Source organism: Rousettus aegyptiacus, unplaced genomic scaffold (assembly GCF_014176215.1).
Source record: "Rousettus aegyptiacus isolate mRouAeg1 unplaced genomic scaffold, mRouAeg1.p scaffold_m13_p_6, whole genome shotgun sequence".
Lineage (NCBI taxonomy): Eukaryota > Metazoa > Chordata > Mammalia > Chiroptera > Pteropodidae > Rousettus > Rousettus aegyptiacus.
Genome location: NW_023416309.1, coordinates 100,740,253 through 100,760,653, shown reverse-complemented (window position 1 = coordinate 100,760,653; position 20,401 = coordinate 100,740,253). Strand labels below are relative to the sequence as shown.

Below are 20,401 nucleotides of genomic sequence, written 5' to 3'. Positions count from 1 at the left end.
TTTTGGGAGGGAGGAGGGGCAGAGGGGGCCTGATACTGCCTGAGGAAGGCAGTGTCACACCATGGGCATGTGACTATTCTTTCTGTTCCTTCTTCCTCATCAAGGAGAAGGGTCTTCGGTTAGGAAAGAGGGCACCAGGCAGGGAGTTCCCAGAAGGGCCAGGGGTGGAAGACGATCCCCACCTCCACTTCCTCTGAGATGGGAGTCAGGGGATAGCGATGGGGGGGTTCCATCTGGAGTCTTGAGGGATTTGTTGATTCATGCATTCAATAAATACTTACTGAGCACCTACCATGTGCCAATACCATTCCAGTCTGGGATGGAACAGAGAAAAAACAAACAAAAAAGCCCCTGCTTTCATGGAACTTACATCCAACCACAGGTAAAGAGTAAACAAATAAATAAATGTATGGTCAGCAGTGGTGGTCAGTACTGGGAGTAAAAATAAAAGTTGGGAGCTAGAGATAGAATTACATGGGTGTTGGGAGCGAGCTGATGTTTTAGGTGGAGTGGTCGGGGAAGGTCCCTCAAAAGAGGTGAGCAGAGAGATGAATGAATGAGCCAGGTGCCTGCATGGAAATAAAGTATTTGGGACAGAAGAAGCAGCCAGAGAAAAGGCCCTGGAGTGGGAACAGGCTTTATATGTTCTAGTAAAAGCAAGGAGGCCCATGGGCTGGAGGTAGGTGAGGCGTCCAGGAGATGAGGCCAAGGGTGGGGTAGGCCAAGCACATGGGGCCAAGAGGAAGACTTTGGACTTGATGCTAAGTGTTGGGGGAAGTCATTTATGGACAGACTTCCCTCACAAGAGCTACTGGTATTTGATTTTATCCATAAGGGTGAAAGATAAATTCTGAACAGAACAGAACAATTTGACATCCATGCATGGCAAGTTCCAGAACAGGTTTCTAGTTGGGTGACTATAAATATTTAGTTAGGAAAAGATTAAGCTGTGATCCTTGAACACCAGCCAAAGTCTCTTCTCTCTCCGTCATGGCAGTGAGATGGCCCCAGACAATTTATCTTGATCTAACAAAGCATTTGGCATTTGTCCTTATACACAAGACAGAAATGTGAGCTGGATGATTGAGACTTGGATTTAAAACTGAATAATTTTGATAAAGCTGAAGGAAATTTCTATGGGGGTATCCCAAAGCTCTATCCTGGCCCTGGGCTGCATGGTATTGTAGTGAGTCCCTTCACCCTGCAGATGGCTGCTGGTTGAGAGGGAGCTCCAATACAATGGGTGACTGAAGCAGATCCAAGGCAGCCTGGACAGATTGTAAAGTTGGGTTGAAACCAACAGGAGAAAATTCACCAGGGATGTGTGCTAAATCCTGTGTTGAGGTTCCAAAAAAATGATTACATAAGAATAGGACTGGAAAATCTGGTTAGATGGAAATTTATGAGAGGGGGAGAGGGGAGAGGAAAGGAAAGGAAAGGAAGAAGGACAAAGAAAGATGAAGAAAGACAGGAAGACAGACAGAAAAGTGAAAGAAGGAAGGAAAGAAGGAAAGGAAAGGAAAGGAAAGGAAGGAAGGAAGGAAGGAAGGAAGGAAGGAAGGAAGGAAGGAAGGAATAGAGGTAAAAAGAGGAAAGAAAGAGTAAGAAGAAGAGAAAGAAAGAGAAGAAAGGAAGGAAGGAAGGAAGGAAGGAAGGAAGGAAGGAAGGAAGGAAGGAAGGAAGGAAGGAAGAAGTTTGGTTGTTCTGGACCAGTTCAAAACAAGGTCCCCTTAAGTCAGAAGACCCAACCAGGGGACCCAACCAGATGAGAAGCACCAGAAAAGAAGCCTGCTGTCCCGAGGTCCTTGCCCTAGGTAGGCTCTTCTCCAGGGTACCACAAGGTGACAATCCAGAAAAAACCAGGAGGATGCCAGATTTGATGAGGATCTGGCCACCCAGAAACTGAGTGATGGTGACAACCAGAAACTGGAAGGAAATAGAGCCAGGCTGGGGCTGGAGGACCCCCAATAGCTATCTTTAAATGTGATGTTCAATGGCTGAGGAAGAAGGAAAAGACTTATTGTCATTTATGAACCAGAACCAGTGGGACCAACCAGTAATTCTCAGTGGGAGAGACAGGCAGGCTGCTTCCACCTCTAGAGCTTCCTAATCATTATGTCCACCCAGCATTAAATCTTATTACCTGGGCCAACAATAGCACCTGTCAGGGAATGTGATAGACATTTTATAACATTATCTCATTTAATCTTTATAACAACTCCAGGAGGTAGAGATTATCACAATTCTCACTTTAAAGGAAGACTGAGGCCCAGGAGGTTAAGTAACTTGCTCATGGCTTAATAAGAGGCAGAAGCTAGACAAGAACTGGGAATGACTGATTTCCAGGGGGGTGCGCCATATCTGCCCAGCACTGTGGGGAGGGAAGAGGACGGTAAAGCAGGGCAGTTCTTACACTTTTTGGGGACACTCATAAAGCCGTACGTGTTTCTTTGAGTGTGTTGCAAACAATAGCTATTTTCCCCACTCCAAAATATTTTTGAACCAAATTTCGAGGGTTCTGGAACTCCAAGAACCCAGGTGATTGGACTCTGTTCGCTACACTCCCTAGCAGCCCCGGGTCTGGGAGCGCAGGGTGGGCGCTGCCTGGTGGGCTTAGCGCGGGCAGGGCCAGCGGGCGGCGAGCCGAGTGGGGCAGCGAGGGGGCGGTGCCCGGAGGCCAGTGGGATGGGGCGCCGCCTGCAGGGGGCGCTGGCGGCAGCTCCGGGCGGAGACAATCGCGCTGAGCTGCGGCTGCAGCCAGAGCGGGAGCCCGAGCGGCGCGGCGCAGAGCTGGGGCTGAGCGGGGCCGCCCGAGCGGGGCCAGGCGAGAGCCATGGGCCGCTAGGGCCGGGCCAAGCCCTGCGATGCCGCCACCGAGTGGCCCCAGCCTCCTCGCGCGGCTACTGCCGCTGCTGGGGCTGCTGCTCGGCGGTGCCTCGCGGGCTCCCGGCAAGTCGCCACCGGAGCCCCCCAGCCCACAGGGTGAGTCTCGGCCAGAAGGGGTAGCGATCACGGGCCTGCGCCACCCCCCATCCCCGATTGGGCACCCGCCCGCCAGACACCTCTTGGCGGCGCTGGTGGATTGGGGGCTATTCTATTCCCTAAATTTGGGTGGGGGAGTTAGGCGACCTGGGGTCGGCGCTTACGGGGGAGAAGGGAACCGCCGGGGCGGGGGTCTCGGGGAGACATAATGGGGAAGGCGGGGGTCTCCAGCCTCCGCGCCGCCGCCTCCTCCTGCCTTGTTTTTCTCCCTCCTGGTTCGCGAGACGCCGCTGCCTGAGCCATTGTCTACAGAAGACACCCGCCCAGGGGCGGGCTGGGGAGGGCGCCCGCTCTGCAGCCCCCTGCGGGTTTCTCGCTCCCGACCCCAGCTGGGTAGGGGCGCAGGCATCGGCTGCTACCGTGGGCCCGGACGGGGGCTGGGCGCCTAGAGCTGGGTTTGACGGGGGGAGGGGAGAAGGGGGAGTGGGTGAGGCTGTGGGTGGATTGACTGCTCGAAAGGGGTTCTTCGCCTTGGAGCAGACCCCAGCTGTATCCCCAGTTTTAGATTTTTGGGTGCACCAAAGAAACGCTGCTCAGCCCATGATGGAGACGGGACTGCAGTTGGGGGGCTCTGGAAATCAGGGTATATTGTGATTCCCCAGCTCAAAGCGCATGGCAAGGCTGTGGTGGCGGAGCCATGCTGAGCTGGCTAGCTAGCTGGCTATGGGCAGTGCCGGCTGGGAGGGCAGGTGCCTGGGTCCTCGTCCAGCAGGCCTCGGCCACTCCTGTCCCCAGTCCGCTCCCAGGTCACTCCCTCCTCATCTCACCTTTCCATCGCAGTGGAGGAGACCCTCCCAGCGCCTCACCGGGCCCAGGTGGGTGTGTGAGGTTGGGGTGGGATCCGCTCCTGCAGAGGAGAGGGTGGGAGAGCTGGACTATGACTCCCTCGCTAAGCCTGGGGTCTCAGGATGCTCCACCTACTCCAGCCCTGCACCCACCTTCCAGCCTCCTGCCCCACCACCCCAGCTATTGCTCTCCCATCTCCTGCGTCTGGGGCCCATCCCTGTCTGAACCCGAACCAGGGTTCTCCACTCCTCACTTCCCCACCAAGGAGCTGGCAGGAAAAGCAGGGTAGGGAGGTGTGGACGAGGGAAGTGGGGTCCGGATGAAAGGAGGGGGTCGGATTTCCTCCTGGAACTAGGCAGAGCTGAGGCCAAGAGAGGCGGATACTGTATGGAATGTCAGGCTTTGAGGACTGGGGAAGGTCTCGGCTGCCTCAGTCTTCCCTGAGCTCTGGCGGAGAAGAGGAGCTTTGATGGCTGGGAAAGGGCCCTGGTTTCTCAAGAAGCCTCTCTCCCAAGTCCTGCACCCCAGGACAGGGGCCCAGGGAATTCGCTGGAATAGAGCCAGGATGGGGGCTCCCTGCAACTGCTGGCTGGGAGCCCAGCTGAGGAGAAGGGAGAAGGGAATCTCCTAGGCACCTGCCCCAGCCCCAACCCCCCACCCCCAGCTTGGCACTGATGCCTCCTTCAGTTCTTACCTGCCCACCCTGTTTTGTGCCTCGGGCTCCCTCCCCTTTTCTGAGGCCTTGGCTCTTGAACTCCCTCCCCCAAATGACCATAGTCCATAACTCCTGGGTCCTCTCTTCCCAGCTGCTCCATCCAGCTGCTCCTAGACTTGGGTGGAGGTGGGGAGTAGCCGGGCCCCTCTAGCTTCTCAGAATTCCTACTGGGGAGGTGGAGGACACTGCCACTTCCTGGGAGAACCAGAGAGCAGAAAAGAGTCCAGCGTGTGTACTCACCCTGCAGAGTTGGGCTCTGGCCTAGGAGGGGACAGGGAGGTGGGCTCAGGAACAGCTGGATGAGATGCCAGGGGCAGGCGTGGCGTTAGCCCTGAGGTTGGACGCCTGAGATAAGACACCTGTCACTGTTGAGTGTCAGGCTCCATTCGTGAGGCCCCCTGACCTCCCTGTGCCCTGCCACTCTCGGCTCTGGACTCTTCCCTCTGTACCTGGCTTCCCCTAGTTTTGTGTCCAGCACCCAGCCTACTCCTACCTGCCTCCTGGGCCCTGCACTTCCGCCTCTATACCTTTCCAGGCATGACACTGCCTCCCATTATTAGCGGCAAGGTAGGGATGAGGCACGCTCTCTTGGGAGTGGCTGAACTGAGTAGAAAGGAGTAGCTGGTGCTCTGGATCAGAGAGGCTGCTTGAAGAATCCATGAGAACAACTCTAGGCCTGGTTCCTCTCACCATCACCCCATCTGAAATGAAGGCACCTACAGGCTGATCCTGGCTGGACCATCCAGAGACTAGGGGCAGAGTTGGCTGGAAAGCAAAGGACTTGGACTTCCTAGCCCCTTCCATACCAGTTTCCCTTGGGCTTGTGTTGTCCCCCACCCCCAGATCTCTTGTCCCTTGCCAGGGCCCCAGCTCCCTGCCCATCTCCTGGGAGGAATGAAGGTGTTGCCATGGTGATTGACTGTTGCTGACCAGCTGGGAGGGGGTCCAGCAGTACAGTATGTGAGGAGGAGGGGGCAGGAGGTACTTGTTTGGAGTTGGGGTTAGTCCCTCATTCTGAAGAGAAACAGCCTTGTGCAAAGGATTCTGGGAAGAAGATGAATGATGAGAATGACCAGTTCCCTAGGGTCCCCTTCTCAGTGTTTTCCTGAGAACCTAAACTCTGACCCAGCCCCCAATACTCCCTTCCTCTCCACTTACAGATCCCTCCCTGGTTCTCCACTTATTCATTCTTTCTCAGCCTTCCCTCCCCACTTCTCTCCCTGACACCAGCCCCATAGGGTCCAGTGGTTAAGAATTTGAGTCTAGAATTTTACTCTCAGGTTTGAATTCCACTTAACTGTAGTGCAAGTATGTAAATTCTTTGGGCCTCAGTTTCTTAATTTGTAATATGGGCTATAAGCATATTTTATCAAGTCTAATACATCTGTTATTTCATGCAACAGTAAGAAGGGAAAAAAAATTCTGCCAGTTATAATTATGACATCATCAACTATAGGCATAGCCTGAGTTCAGAAATATTTAAATGTGGAAAAGTGCACTTGTTAGACTTGATGAAATATGGTAATAGTACCACCTACCTCACAGGCTGATGCGAGGTTTAAATGATGGCTCTATAAATGCTGGCTTTTACAGTATCTTATCAGGTCTCAGCCCCAAAGCCACTCCAACCCACTGTCCCCTCCTCTGACCTCGGAGTTCCCCCACAGTTCTCTCTTCCCCCTTCCCTCCTCCTCACTATTCTCGCCCCATCTTGCCCACAGAGATCCTGATCAAGGTGCAGGTGTACGTGAGCGGGGAGCTGGTGCCCTTGGCCCGGGCCTCAGTGGATGTGTTTGGGAACCGGATGCTGCTGGCTGCTGGCACCACCGACACAGAGGGTGTGGCTATACTGCCCCTCAGTTACCGCTTGGGCACCTGGGTGCTGGTCACTGCTGCCCGCCCTGGCTTCCTCACCAACTCCGTGCCCTGGCGTGTTGACAAGCTGCCCTGTGAGTGCAGGGGCAGGTGGAGGGGGGTGGGCAGCAGCTGACCCCATCAGCCCCTGCCCAAAATAGTCCTAGGGGCAGAGGGGGTAGGCTTTCCAGCAGCTGCTGCCTGGGCTGGGGCATGCAGAGGGGGCTGAGGGAGGATGAAGTCACTAGGATTAGGATGGAGGGAGTGCCCGTCTGGGGGTGGACAGGGGCTTTCTCTGGAGCTGACAGGCCACCCCTCCCACAGTGTATGCGTCAGTCAGCCTCTACTTGCTCCCTGAGCGGCCGGCCACCCTCATCCTCTATGAGGACCTGGTGCACATCCTCTTGGGTTCTCCTGGTAAGGTGACCCCCACCCCCCGACCTGCCAGCTCTTCCACCTCCCCCGTGACCTGGGTATAGAGAGCTCTGCTCTTTTCCATATTAGCAAGGTGCCCTGGGCAAATTGCTTACCCTGTAAGCCTCAGTTTATTCATCTATAAGATGTCGATATTGATAGTATCTACATTATCAAATTGAGGTAAGGATCAAATATCAAGCATGCAAAACAAAGCACGGAAGGTGGTTAATAAATGTTTATTGTTATTAGGGCTTCTTGTGGTTTCTATTCTCCCTCTGCTCCTACCATTAGAATTCCCATTCCCTGCCACCTTGATCTTCAGTGGATCTCCATGTCCTTGTTGCATGCCTACTGGGTGCCTGGCCATTTTAAAAGGCCATGAGAGGGTCATTCCAAGGAATTGAACACCTATGCAGTGCAAGGCCGGGAGCAATCCTGCGGCAGCCCTCGTGTGTCCATGGGCTTTTCAGTCTTGTTCAACTAAAACTTACTTCAGTACCTAGGCTGTGCCAGGCAACTGTGTCTGATGCTGGGAGCGATGGTAAGGAAGAACAGACTTGCTCCCTGCCTTGTGGGGTTCATCGATAGGTGGGAAGACACACGAACAGATCATCACAAACCCTGAAATAATTACAGAGCTAGGCAGGACAGTGCAGTAGAGGGTGACTGCATTCAATATTAATAAAATCCTAACCTGTGAATGTAGCAGAGTGAGAGAATTTGGCGAAGGGAGCTGTGGGTCAGCATGGGCTTGAGAGTTGAAGAGTGAGGGCGCAAAAGCCTCTTCACTAAAGAAGAAGGCCTGGGGAGTCTTCCAGAGGCAGGGGCAGAAGGGGACAGTGACTTTGCCGGGAATGCACTGGTCTGACTATGCGGGAGGTGCACCTGGCGCAGACTGGTTGGTGGAGCCAGGCAGAGGGGAGACTCCATCTGGCTAGGACTAGGGGGCTACAGTGGTTTTTTGAGTGGGGGAGCCCCTCCCCAATTTGCTCATCATTATCTCTCTGATTCTGAACCAGAAGCTTCTAAAATATCTTTGGAGGCTTCTAAAATGCCAGATGAACCCTTCGTTGCCCCCTAGCTTAAAGCCTTCCCTGGCTCTAACTGCTTCAGTATAAAGCCTAGCCTCCTTCACATGCCAACTGTGCCCTCTGAGACCTGGCCTGCTGCTGCCTTGCACAGCTCCCACTCCAGTCACCTGGAGGCCCCTGACCAGCATGCTGCCTCATGCCTCTGGGCCTTTCTCCTGGCAGTCCTTATGGACGTCCCTTTCCACTTTCCTCCTGGCTGAGTCTTACTCATCCTGCAAAGCTGCACAGGGTTTTCCCAGTCTGAGCGGACCAAGCTCCCCTTGCACCCTGCATCCCTCCATTGTAGTAGCGAGGCAGGACAGGATGGTGGGTGAGAGGACTGGTCCAGGCACCAGGCTGCCTGGGCTTCCTTTGGACTCCAGGACTGTGAACTTGGGCAAGTTACTGAACTTCTCCTACCTCTATTTCTGCATCTATAAAATGGGGTTGATGATAAAAGCACCTACCTCAACCTACCTCAGAGGCTGTTGTGCTAATTACAGGGATTAACATAGGTAACCTGCTTACAAGGCCCAGTATATCTTAAAGCTTAATAAATGTTGGCTATTACTATACAGTATTTGAGTTTTTATGTCCCCTCCACCCCAAGACAGACAGACATACACATGTGCATGCTTAGCCTAAGCTGTCTAATGTAGTAGCTACTAGCCACATGTGGCTATTTGAATTTAAATAAATTTAAAATTCATTAAATTTTTAAAAATTAAAAATAATTCCAGTTCCTCAATCACACTACACTAGCCACATCAAGTGCTTAATAGCCACGTGTTTCAGGTGGATACTAGAATGGGCAGCGTAGATATAGAACAATTCCACCCATCAAGGCAGAAAGTTCTAATGGATACTGTGATAGATATTGCTGCACTAGACTGTGAACTTTAAGGCAGGGAATTGTGAATTGTAACTTATTTTTGTATCCAAAGCACCTAACGCAGTGCCAGCCACACAGTAGACGGCAATTGTTTGAGGACCTGAACCTCATCATTTTATACATTTCAGAGACAGAACAGATAACTTGCTCAGGGTCACATGGCCAGGACTAGGAGATTGCTGATCCATGTCCCTTCCAAATTAACATTCTATGACTACCCGGTTCTCTCCCCAAGTCATTACCCTCCCTGTACTTCCCAAGTGGCCTGACCGATGGCTCCCCTTCTCTTTAAATACTTGCTGTCTGCTCTGGTCCCTGGGAAACCTTGTTCCTGCCCAGGCCACTGCAGCCCCTCCTCTCTCCATCCAGGTGCCCGCTCCCAGCCCTGGGTGCAGTTCCAGCGCCGGGCTGCCCGCCTGCCTGTCAGCTCCACCTACAGCCAGCTCTGGGCCTCCCTCACACCTGCCAGCACCCAGCAGGAAATGCGGGCTTTCCCCGCCTTCCTAGGCACCGAGGCCTCCAGCTCAGGTATGCTGGGTGCCAGGCATGGAAGACATGCCCCCCCTACCAGGATTTAGCCCTCAGCCCTTGTGTCCCCTTCCCCAGGCAATGGCTCCTGGCTGGAGCTGATACCCCTGGCTGCTGTGAGTGTGCACTTGCTGACAGGCAATGGGACAGAGGTGCCACTCTCGGGCCCCATTCAGCTGTCCCTGCCCGTGCCCTCAGAGCCTCGTGCCCTTGCCGTCGGCACTAGCATTCCAGCCTGGAGATTTGACCCCAAGAGTGGTGAGTGCCTCGGGGTTGCTGGTGCTGGAGTTTGGGGTAAGAGACTGAGATGGGGTGGGACACTGAGTCTGATGCAACCCCTGCCTCTTCTAGGGCTGTGGGTACGCAATGGCACTGGTGTGATCCGGAAGGAAGGACGGCAGCTCTACTGGACCTTCGTTTCCCCCCAGCTGGGGTACTGGGCAGCTGCCATGGCCTCTCCCATGACTGGTGAGAGTGGGGGTGAGAGGGGTAGTGGGGGAAGGGGAGGCTGGAAGACTGGACTCCTTCTGAAAGGCAGGAAGGGCATCCATACCTGGAACAATAAGCCCTTGCCTGGCACAGGGCTGGTCACCATCACATCGGGCATCCAGGACATCGGTACCTACCACACCATCTTCCTGCTCACCATTCTGGCAGCCCTGGCCCTGCTGGTGCTCATTCTGCTGTGTCTGCTTATCTACTACTGCCGGTGAGTGCTGCCCAGACTCCCCACCCCCACCCCACCCCCCATCCCATGCAGACAGAGGCCAGCTCTATGCCTGGCCTTGTGCTGGTGCTCAGGCCCCAAAGGTACATGAAGCACAGCCTGATCCTAAAGGCGCTGACAGGAAAGCACATGCAAAGACTGAAAGACTGATGGATTGAGAGGAGTGGAAAGAGGAGGCAGGACCTGAGGGCCAGGCCTCTTCAGAGACAACCTGCAGCTGCTTCTACCAGCCCAGCTTTCAGGTCCAGGGGACCTCAGACCAGACATGCCCCTGGTTGGCTTAGGCCCTCCTCCCAGGTTCTCACTGCACCTCCAACAAGCTAAGTCATGCGATTTACCCTAGGGGCACTCAAATGGGCACAGTGGCTGGCTAGACCTCCCACAGACACACAACCTTTTTCTACAAACCTCACCCAGAACCCACCTGACCTCCCCAACATCTCTCCTGAGTCTCAGGCATTATCCAGATCCCTCTAACTATGCACATCCCTCATTTTGCAACTGTGGGGGTTAGGGAGCTGCTCTGGCCGCCACCCTTTCCTGAAGGTCTTGGTCTGCCCCTTCCTCTCCAGGAGGCGCTGTCTGAAGCCGAGGCAACAGCATCGCAAGCTGCAGCTTTCTGGGCCCTCTGACGGCAACAAACGAGACCAGGCCACCTCGATGTCCCAGCTCCACCTCATCTGTGGGGGACCCCTTGAGCCTACCCCGTCTGGGGATCCTGAGGCTCCGCCTCCAGGCCCCCTTCACTCTGCCTTCTCCAGTTCCCGAGACTTGGCCTCCTCTCGGGACGACTTCTTCAGATCCAAGCCTCGCTCTGCCTGCCGACCGGCCGCCGAGCCTGCGGGTGCCCGCGGGGGCGAGGGCGCCGGGCTGAAGGGCGCCCGCTCCGTCGAGGGCCCGGGCGGGCTGGAGCCAGGCCTAGAGGAGTACCGACGGGGGCCCTCTGGGGCCGCTGCCTTCCTGCCGGAGCCGCCCTCGCCGCCGCCGCCCTTCGAGCACTACCTGGGCCACAAGGGGGCGACCGAGAGCAAGACCCCCGACTTCCTACTGTCTCAGTCGGTGGACCAGCTGGCGCGGCCGCCCTCGCTCGGCCAGGCTGGGCAGCTCATCTTCTGCGGCTCCATCGATCACCTCAAAGACAGTGTCTACCGCAACGTCATGCCCACCCTGGTGATCCCCGCGCATTACGTGCGCCTCAGCGGCGAGGCAGGGGCCGCGGGGGCGGGCGACGAGCCCGTCCAACCTGAGGGCACAGCCTCCGGCGCGGCGCGCCCTTTTCCCCAGCCCGACCCCCAGCGCCCGCTGATTCAGGGCCACTCGGGCGCGGGAGGCGAGGGCAGCGGGGGTGGCAGCGGCGAGGGCTGGGGGGGCGGGCGCTCAGCGCCAGTCAGCGGCTCGGTCACCATCCCGGTGCTGTTCAACGAGTCCACCATGGCGCAGCTCAACGGGGAGCTGCAGGCTCTGACCGAGAAGAAGCTGCTCGAATTGGGCGTGAAGCCCCACCCACGCGCCTGGTTTGTGTCCCTCGACGGCCGCTCCAACTCTCAGGTGCGCCATTCCTACATCGACCTGCAGGCGGGCGGCGGCGGCCGGAGCACGGATGCCAGTCTGGACTCGGGCGTAGACGTGCACGAGGCGCGGCCTGCGCGCCGCCGGCCCCTGCGCGAGGAGCGGGAGCGCGCGCCGACAGTCGCCCCGCCGCCCCCGCCCGCGCCCCCGCGCCTGGCGCTCAGCGAGGACACGGAACCCAGCAGCAGCGAGAGCCGCACGGGCCTCTGTTCCCCGGAGGACAACTCGCTGACACCGCTGCTGGACGAGGTGGCAGCGCCCGAGGGCCGGGCGGCCACGGTACCCCGGGGTCGGGGCCGCAGCCGCGGGGACAGTTCGCGCAGCAGCGCCAGCGAGCTGCGGCGCGACTCGCTCACCAGCCCGGAGGACGAGCTGGGGGCCGAGGTGGGCGACGAGGCTGGCGACAAGAAGAGCCCGTGGCAGCGGCGGGAGGAGCGGCCGCTGATGGTATTCAACGTCAAGTAGTGCCCCTGCCCCGCCTGGCGCCGCCTCCGGGTAGGCCCCCACCCCTTCCGCCTGCTCCGGTCCCCAGGGTGCGGGCCCCAGGGGGCTACGGGGGCACTCGCTCTTAGCCCCTTGCCTGAAAAGGTGCCCAGGTGCCTGCGGAGCTGTCCAGTGGTATATGCTGGGTAATGTCTTGGGAGGGACCCATGTCTGCCTCCAAAAGGGTAGTGGGAGGGGTCCAGACCCCCACTGGGAGGTGCTGGGGAGGAGGGTTGGGTGGGGGGAAGCAGTGCCTGTATAAACGTGGCTGTACATAGAAAGTTCTATTGTGGGAAAGCAGGAGGGGCAACCAGGCCTCAGCTGCTAGTGTGAGGACTGGGAAGGGAGGGAGCATTCTCTGTGGACCCCTGGGAGGGGAGGGGGCGCTGTTTGCTGCCTAGCCTACCTCTGGGCTACCATGTCACAAGGCTGGTGGCTGGGACAGCTCTGGGGACTGAGGGATAATAATGTGATGGGATTGCTGTGGGCAGCAACAAATATAAAACTGGTGAGATTAACTCTGTGTGTATCTCTGTGGGGATGAAGGCATATGGGTGCTGGATAATGGGGGTCCTTGCTAGAGGGTCCCCTAGGAAGAGCAAGCAGGGTGGCCAAATCAGACACTGTTAAGAAAGTGTACAAACTTTATTGGATGGAGCACATACACACACACTCACACACCTCTGGATAGGGAAGAGCACCTGGCCACAGGGTCCACAGAAATTGGGGGACGGGATGGCAGTTTATAATTGTGGCTCTTGCCACAGCCTCCTTTCTGATAGGGAAGGCCTTATATTGAGGCCCCACCTCGTGATAATGGGGAGACTCAGAATGGGTGGTCCAGGAGAATTCAGTGGGAGAGAGGTGCTAGGGAGGCCTGAGCAGTGGGCACCCTCTGAGCAGGTCCCAAGGGCTACGAAGTATCTTCAGTTCTCAATCCCTCCTCACAGCTGCTGTCTCAGGGCTGGGTCTCTCAAAGGACTGTCCCAGCGCAGGATCTCCTTGCGTAAACATTTGGTGCCCTTGGCCCTACAGAGGAAGCCAGCAGGGCAGCAGTGACGCCGATCTGCACAACAGACACCCTGGACAGTCAAGAGAGGGGTGTGAGAGTTGAATGAAGCAGAACCTGGCCCAGGCCCATACCCAGCCCCAGGTTTGGGGGTGGCACTAACCTGGGGATAGGGACAGCAGGCCCAGCCCCCACGGTTATCTTGGCAGCAGGTCTGGTTATCATGACAGAAGTGCCCCTGTCCACACTTCACATCCCCCACACCCACGGGAGGACCGAGGGTCAGGCGGGTGGCGTGGTGGGCAGAGTCCACCTCTTTCTCACAGGTTCGGGCCTTCACATTGCAGGTATACCCAGCTGGGCAGCAATGCTGGCGGTCCTCACAGCACACAGCCTGCAGGGACAGAACAGCTTGATGCTCTTGTTCCTTCCTCCTCCCAGGACTTAGCTCCCCTCTCCAGGGGCAGGCAGGTGGGCACTCACATGAGGCAACTGGCAGCAGGCCCAGCCCTGACTCAGGCTTGGGCAGCAGGTCTGCCCTACTGGGCAGCTAGTGTGCTGGTCACAGCCCATGTCTCTGGGGTGGGACAGGGAAGCCCGGTGGGCAGGCATCTTCTCCAGTCCAGCCACCATCTTGTTCCCCCTCTGACACTTCCCCTCAGCCACGCAAGTGTAGCCCTGCGGGCAGCAGTGCTGGTGGTCCGAGCAGCAGACGGCCTGGCAGGGAGGGGCAGAAAGGGTGGTCTAGGAAACTACTATGTGGGATGGAACATTGAGCCCTGTCTATCCCCACTCTGCCTCTCCTGCTCATAGTTCCTCCGGCTGGGAACGAAATCTGACAGAACTGTCGTGCCACTGTGGGCTAGGCAGAGGGCAGAAGAGCAAGGTAACAGGAGTCTGGCCACATGCCCATACCAAGACACTGTCCCCCGACGCTATCCCACTACCTATGCACCTCTGGGATAGGACAGCAGCCCCACTCCCCAGACGTGAGTCGACAGCAGGTATTGGAGGAGGGACAGCTGGTGACGTTATCACAGGGGACGTCACTCTCCATGGCTCGTGGGTCCGGTAGGCTGAGTTGGGCTGGGGCCTGCTCCATCCAGGGCAGCTGGTGGCCTTCCTGCTCACAGATACCCTTCTCTGTGTCACATCTAAACCCAGCTGGGCAGCAGTGTACATGATCCTCACAGCACACAGCCTAGGACAGATAGAGAGGGGACAGTGGGCACAGGAGCCGAGCTGGCTGCCACCCTCTGCTCAGCCCAGCTCACCCACCACTCCCGGGTACCTGGACAAAAGGGCAGCAGCCCCAGGCCCCTGACTGTAGGCGGCAGCAGGTATAGTCATCTGGGCAGCTCACCTCTGAGTCACACTTCACTTCCTGCACTGTGAGTTAGGCAAGGAGGAAAGGTCAGCAGTGGCACTGGGGACCCTCTGGGGTGCCCACCCTTTGCCGGCTCCACAGCTGGAACCAAATGTCGAGGATGGAAAGCCACCCCTAGCAGTGATCCTAAGGTGGAGCCCAATGTGGACAAAAAGGGGTTGTACATGCCCTGACCCCTCCATGTAGCCATTAGTCTCCCACCCCCATATCTGTTCCTGAAATAGCCTGGTGGAGAGCTTCTCCTCCTGGAGCAGGTTTGAAATGGTCTATGGTCTACTTCTGGTACCTGTGTGTGCTGGCAGCTTGGTGAGGAGGTCCGTAGTGTTCTCCTTAGAGAGGCACTTACTCAGGGCCAGGTCACACACAGTGTCCTGGGGGCAGCAGTGCAGGTGGTCAGAGCAGCAGATGGCCTGGGTGGAGGAGGTAGGGGTGGGTCTTTCTGATTCCAGTAGAGCACAGGGAGAAGCTAGGCTGACAGCTGGCACTGCCCCAATCCCCCACTAGGGGGTGGCATGAGTCCTGAGCAGCCAGGCTCGCAGCAACCAGCCAGCCAGCCAGCCAGCCAGCCCGCCCCACCCCATGGAGTCCCTAGAAGGTAAGTGTCCAGGCCAGGTGGCTGTGGGCACATAGCCCAAATGGCTACAGCCCCTCACTCACATTGGGCATTGGGCAGCAGCCATACTTCCCAGTAGGCAGCTCACAGCAGGTAGAACCATCAGGACACTGGGACCGTGCATCTGGGCACATGACCCCTGGAAGGGAAGAGAGGTATGAGGCGCAGTCAGGGTGGAAGGGAACTCTTCCCCAGCTAGGAACCAGGCAAGGGCTCTCCTCACTCCCAACCCCCAACCCGATCCTCTCCACGTCCTCACCTGCTCTATTAGTCCTTTGTGCGGGGATCTTTTTTGCCAGGGGGTAGGTGCCCGTGGCTGTGAGGCAGCGGGCACGAGCCAGGTCACAGGTGGTACCATGGGGGCAGCAGTGCACCTTATCTTCACAGCAAGAAGCCTGAGAAGAGATGGTCCTGACTCTGTCTTTGCCCCCTCCAGCCCCTTGCTCTGCCCCTGCTGTCCTCCCCCTCCCCTCATCTTCCCAAACCTGTACCTGGGGCATGGGGCAGCATCCCCAGGAGCCATCAAGCATAGTGCAGCACGTGGAGGAGTTGGAACACTCAAACTGGCTATCAGGGCACTGGACGGCACCCAAGGGGCTGGTATCTGTGAACAGGATGACCCAGGATTCTACCAAACCAGTCAAGGAAAGTCATTGCCCCTATCACTCATGGAGCTGCTAGCATCAGGGCCTGCAGGCCCAGCTACAGAGGAACTGAGGGGCTGGCACTAGGGCTCAGTGCTCTCTCAGGCATTCCTAAGCCACTCTCCCACAAGCTGGTCCTTACCTCAGCAACATGGCACAGGGCAGGGGCATCCATTGACTGAGTTGGCATTAAACTACCCCAGCTTGGCCTCCCTCCACCCTTGTAATGCCTGGCACTGGGCCTGGAGCCTTACATTCTCTCCTCCCCCTCCTGGTCTCAGTGCTGCCCCTCAGTCCACAATAAGGGTGTTGCTTAGTACAGATGCCACATGAATGAGAGCATGAGTAGGAATCAGGGCCATCCAGGCGACTGGGTTCCTGAGCACTCTGGCTTTACATGCTGTCCATCCACCTGCCCTCCAACTCCACCCCTGCCACACCTGATCTTCGGATGCAAGACTGCCCGTCAGCACTGCAATGGAAGCCCCGTGGGCAGCAGTGGCGGCCATCCCTGCATGACACGGCCTGTGGGACACAAAAGATTCCTGCGTTGACGAGGCTTTTTTACCTGAGGGTGAGAGAGTGCAGGAAAAGTGTAAATGCAGAACTGAGCCCCTCCATCAAACTAGTGGTACCCTCACCTCTGGGAACGGGCAGCAGCTAGAGGTCCCTGAGACGGTCAGGAGGCAGGAGTAGCCAGGAGAACAGTGGGCATCGATCTGGCAGGGTCTGCCCAGACGCCTGCTCAGCACTGTGGGCCACTTGTCCTGGGAAGCAAGGAGAGGATAAACTGAAGGATCAAAGTCTGATCTCTTTCTGTGGTCTATCCAAGATGACCCTTTGGGAAATCCCAGCTGTCAGCTCTTGCCTGGGCTGAGGGCACTCACCGGAACAGGACTGCAGCAGCTGTAGCTGGCTCCTCCAGGGTCCAGACAGCAGGCCATAGGGCAAAGCTGACCATCTGGGCACTGCGTTCCAGCCACCAGCCCTACCACTAAGGCCACCCAGCTCACCAGGGTCCACATGGTCTACCTGCAAAATATCAAGAGGCATTTGGCAACTAGCTCAAGTCCATGACACCCCTGATTCTGGGGCCAGTTTCCCCCTAGGCCCAGGCCCAGGCCTGGGACTACCTGAGCCTCCCCACAACTACTTGTCCAGGGAAGAAGCAAGATTTGGGGTCTGAGATTCAGTTTCCTACATGTGTCCTGTCCTGTGTGTGTCACACATGCAACAATGTGTGTATACCCGTGAGCATAAATGCTGACATGAGTACATGTGAATCTGTGTCACCAACACATGGCTTAACGCCCCAGTCGCTCTGGGTGAGTATACAGAGATGTGAGCATGTGAGAGTCAGAAAGATTTGTGGTTTTTGTGGGTCTGATCTGTGGGAACAGAGGCCCCCTCTGGGCTGTGAAGGAGGCAATCAGTAGCCATGGGAGGACATGTCTAGGGTGCAAGGACACAGTCCCTCCCTGAAGAAAAGCCAGGGTTCCGCTTCCCCAGAGGGTCCCTCCAGATGCCTTCTCGCCTGATACTGTGTTCACACCTGCACCCTGCTAAAACCTGTTGGTGGGAGAGGGGAGGTCACATGATGACATGGGAAATCACAGGGTTGAGAAAGTTGTAAAAAGGGAAGTGAGGGAGCCAGTTGAATCTGGGTTGCCTTCCCCAAAGACCAGCCACTCCCTGCCAATCACCCAGGGAAACGGACAGTCAGGCTGGGTCAGCTTTTGAGACACCTGTGTTCTAAGGGTCCCCTAACACCACCAGGCCCTTTCAGACTCCCCAAAAATATCATGCCCCTACCCTGACTCTCCCCCTACCCTGGAGCTGAAACAGCCGCACATGGAGAGAAACCATAAGCACCCACCCAGCTGCTGCTCTGAGTCAGCAGAAGGAACCAGCCTCAGTTTCTAGGGGGAGAGAAAGGGGCGCCGCTTCTCATTTCCTACACAACTCTTTCCCCAAGCTCACCCAGCCCCGCTAGTTCAATGGGGCAGGCCTGCCTAGAAGGCCAAAAACAGTCATATTTGCTGAGATTCTTGGGAGCCAGTTTAAACACTCTACGGTTATTTTCTTTCTTCTTTGTAATTGCCACCCGAAGTAGTAATTATTAACTTTACTTTTCAAAGGAGGAAACTGAGGCTCAGAGATGTTCAGTAACATGCTCATGTTATATATCGAGTCATAGAGATGAAAGGCTCTGAGGACTCCAGAGCATATTGGACCTGGGTTCGTTGCATGGACAGTGCCTGGGAATGGACAAACCCTGGGAGGGTAGAGGTCTGGGGTCCAAGCAGAGGAGAGGGACAGAAGTGTTTCCTGGGCAGATGGACCAGGCAGGACAGAAATGGAGAGAACAGGGGCTGCCTGGATACTGCATTTGGGTCCTAATCTAGAATTGCCACCACTGGTAGTGAGAGCCTCAAAAGTTGCTCCCTGTCTCTGGTCCTCAGTAATCAATGAATCTGAGTATGGACATTGCACACTGTGTGGCAGGGAGTTGCACCCACCATCACTCACATCCTCTCTCCCTCACCAGCCTTTCCTCAGTCCCCCCTCCCCAGCTCAAAGAGCACTCCCAGGAGGCCATCTCATGGTCAGGTAAGTGTGAGGAAAACTGGTCTTGCACCACAGCCCCTTTCCTCCTCGCCCACAGCTCCCAGGCAAGGCGTCCACAGGTGGCCCCACCCGCTTCTTGGCTAAGGCCAGAAGGGCTGCCTGTCTGTACAGATCTGACTATTCGGCTCCCAAGTGATTTATTTACGTTTACTTTCCTTCTTGGATATCCCGAAGTTAGGAGGTATAGTGTATGTGTCTACTGACTATACATGCACGCACACACACTCAGCACCAGGCATGGCGGAGGAGGGGGCCCAGTTCCTCTTAGGAGGGTTCTAAGTGGCAGCCTCTCTCACTTCACCGCATCCACGCTGCCACAAGAGAGGGACAGCAGTCTCTTTAAGCCCCCAGCTCCGTCATCTTCCACTAGGTGGCACCCCCCAACTCCGAGTGCCAGGAGGAGAGAGATTCCCAAAAGGTGAAACAACCCAACAGCGGATGAGCAGGAAAAAGTGCCCTGGAGAAGCGGAAGTTAGCTTGTCCCACCCCCCAAGAGAGGAAGTAAAGGAGAGCCAGACACAACCACTCCCAAGTCCCTACTACCTTTGAAAAGGCCAGGATCTCAAGTCTAACTCCCAGCCCTCTGAGCTCCGGGCCAGGGCGGGCGCCTCTCCCTCTCCCAGCCGGCGCGGGTACTACCCACCACCACCACCACCACCACCACCACCACTACCTGCTGACGGGAGTGGAGTGGGGGTGGCGGGTGAAGCCTGTTCAAGAACCGAGTGGTCCCTGCTTAGAGGGAAGAGGCTGCAGCTTCCGGGGATGCTGGACGGCAAAGGGAAAGCTCCCCTTCTAAGGGGGTCACTGACATTACTGCTTGCTCCCACCCTTCATAAAACTCCGTCCAGTGCATCATCGTAAACCTCCAAAGGAGATTCCCTAAGAGTCTTCTCTTTCCTCCCTACTGAAACTCCAGAGGGACCTCAGGCCCCCACATCCCCATGGTCGGGCCCTTGGGAAGAAGTAAGCGAGAGGTTTGCACGCCTCACCGACCTCCTTACCTGCGTCGGGTTCCTCGCTTGCTGGGTAGCAGCCGCTCGGCAGCTCCCGGACTTCGGCCTTCAGCGCGATGGCCCGCCCAACTCAGTTTCCATTGGCCGGTTGTCCGGGATGTCGCACTCTCATTGGCTAGTTGTCGACGTAGAGGCGGAGTCAGCCTGGAGAGCTGTGCTTCTTTTCAATTCACTCTCCTCCCCTCCCTGCCTGCCTCTTTCTCCCTGCCTCCCATTTCTAGGGATCATGTGATTGGAGAATCATGTGATACCTGACTTGTTCAACTGGGCTTCGGTTGCTTGCCTCGCCACCTCCTGCGGCCACCTGGTAGAGATTGCAAGAAATGTGGCATCGCCTGTCTGAATACATTGACAACCAAAGAGAGCTGACCCTTAGAGGGTACATTCAAGGGCGTTTAAAGGATGTCCGCTTCTGGATGTGGGAACACTTGTGCATCCTGTTTCTATTCCATTCAACAAAATCAGATTAAATTTCGGGATTGAAAGAGAGTTGTGAGAGCAAGGATAAACACCCCTTGGGCACTTTTTTCAAGGTGCTCACAGTGGGGTGTGGAGCGGAGGAGAGAGATAAACTTATATTAAATCTAATATAAGGTACAAAGTCTTGTGCCAAGTGCTATAGATGCGTGTAGGGAAGAGGTAGTAGATTAGCTCTATGTGGGAAGAAGAGATTTAATTCCACCTTGCCGGCAACTTTTTGAGCTGAATCTGGGAGTTTTTTAATGCAAGTAGATAGTTGGAGAAGTGACTGAACATGGGGTGTTGGGAAGGGCATTAGGAAACCAGATGGAAAGGGCAGCCTTCTCAGGGATTGAATGCCAAGTTCAAAGTAGTGGGTGTGAGGAGCTGCTGGGTGCCTGGAACAAGGCTGGGCAGGACATAGGTGCATAGGGCATAGTGGAAGTGGCTTTCTAGTTTCACATGGTGCTGCCTTCCAGGAATTGACATGGCTGACGAGGAGAGAAAATGTGCTACACAGAACCAATTAGACAGCCAGGGTGCTCAGTGCTGAAGGGCCTGG

At 56.3% G+C, this 20,401-nt stretch overlaps 2 protein-coding genes across 3 annotated transcripts; one reads left to right on the top strand and one right to left on the bottom strand.

Moving 5' to 3' along the window:
• Positions 1 to 2,730: 2,730 nt before the first annotated feature.
• Positions 2,731 to 12,601, top strand: FAM171A2 (family with sequence similarity 171 member A2). Of its 2 annotated transcripts, XM_016139730.2 has the most exons (8): positions 2,731 to 2,982; positions 6,265 to 6,492; positions 6,722 to 6,814; positions 9,146 to 9,304; positions 9,383 to 9,562; positions 9,656 to 9,772; positions 9,887 to 10,013; positions 10,604 to 12,601. In XM_016139730.2, exons 1-8 carry the CDS (start codon positions 2,865 to 2,867, stop codon positions 12,063 to 12,065), a joined length of 2,484 nt encoding a protein of 827 aa, XP_015995216.2. In that variant the 5' UTR covers positions 2,731 to 2,864; the 3' UTR covers positions 12,066 to 12,601. The 2 variants fall into 2 exon arrangements, with proteins under 2 accessions (XP_015995216.2, XP_036079095.1); XM_036223202.1 differs by lacking the exon at positions 6,722 to 6,814 and having other exon boundaries at positions 2,750 to 2,982.
• A 108-nt stretch (positions 12,602 to 12,709) lies between these two features.
• Positions 12,710 to 19,475, bottom strand: GRN (granulin precursor). The gene is made up of 13 exons (XM_016139731.2): positions 19,369 to 19,475; positions 16,624 to 16,768; positions 16,378 to 16,503; positions 16,177 to 16,261; positions 15,584 to 15,696; positions 15,352 to 15,487; positions 15,137 to 15,231; positions 14,766 to 14,889; positions 14,384 to 14,481; positions 14,048 to 14,293; positions 13,576 to 13,809; positions 13,256 to 13,486; positions 12,710 to 13,165 (listed from the first exon to the last, which is right to left on the bottom strand). The coding sequence occupies exons 2-13, from the start codon at positions 16,759 to 16,761 to the stop codon at positions 13,028 to 13,030; spliced, it is 1,764 nt and encodes a 587-aa protein (XP_015995217.2). The 5' UTR covers positions 16,762 to 16,768; positions 19,369 to 19,475; the 3' UTR covers positions 12,710 to 13,027.
• Positions 19,476 to 20,401: the final 926 nt, after the last annotated feature.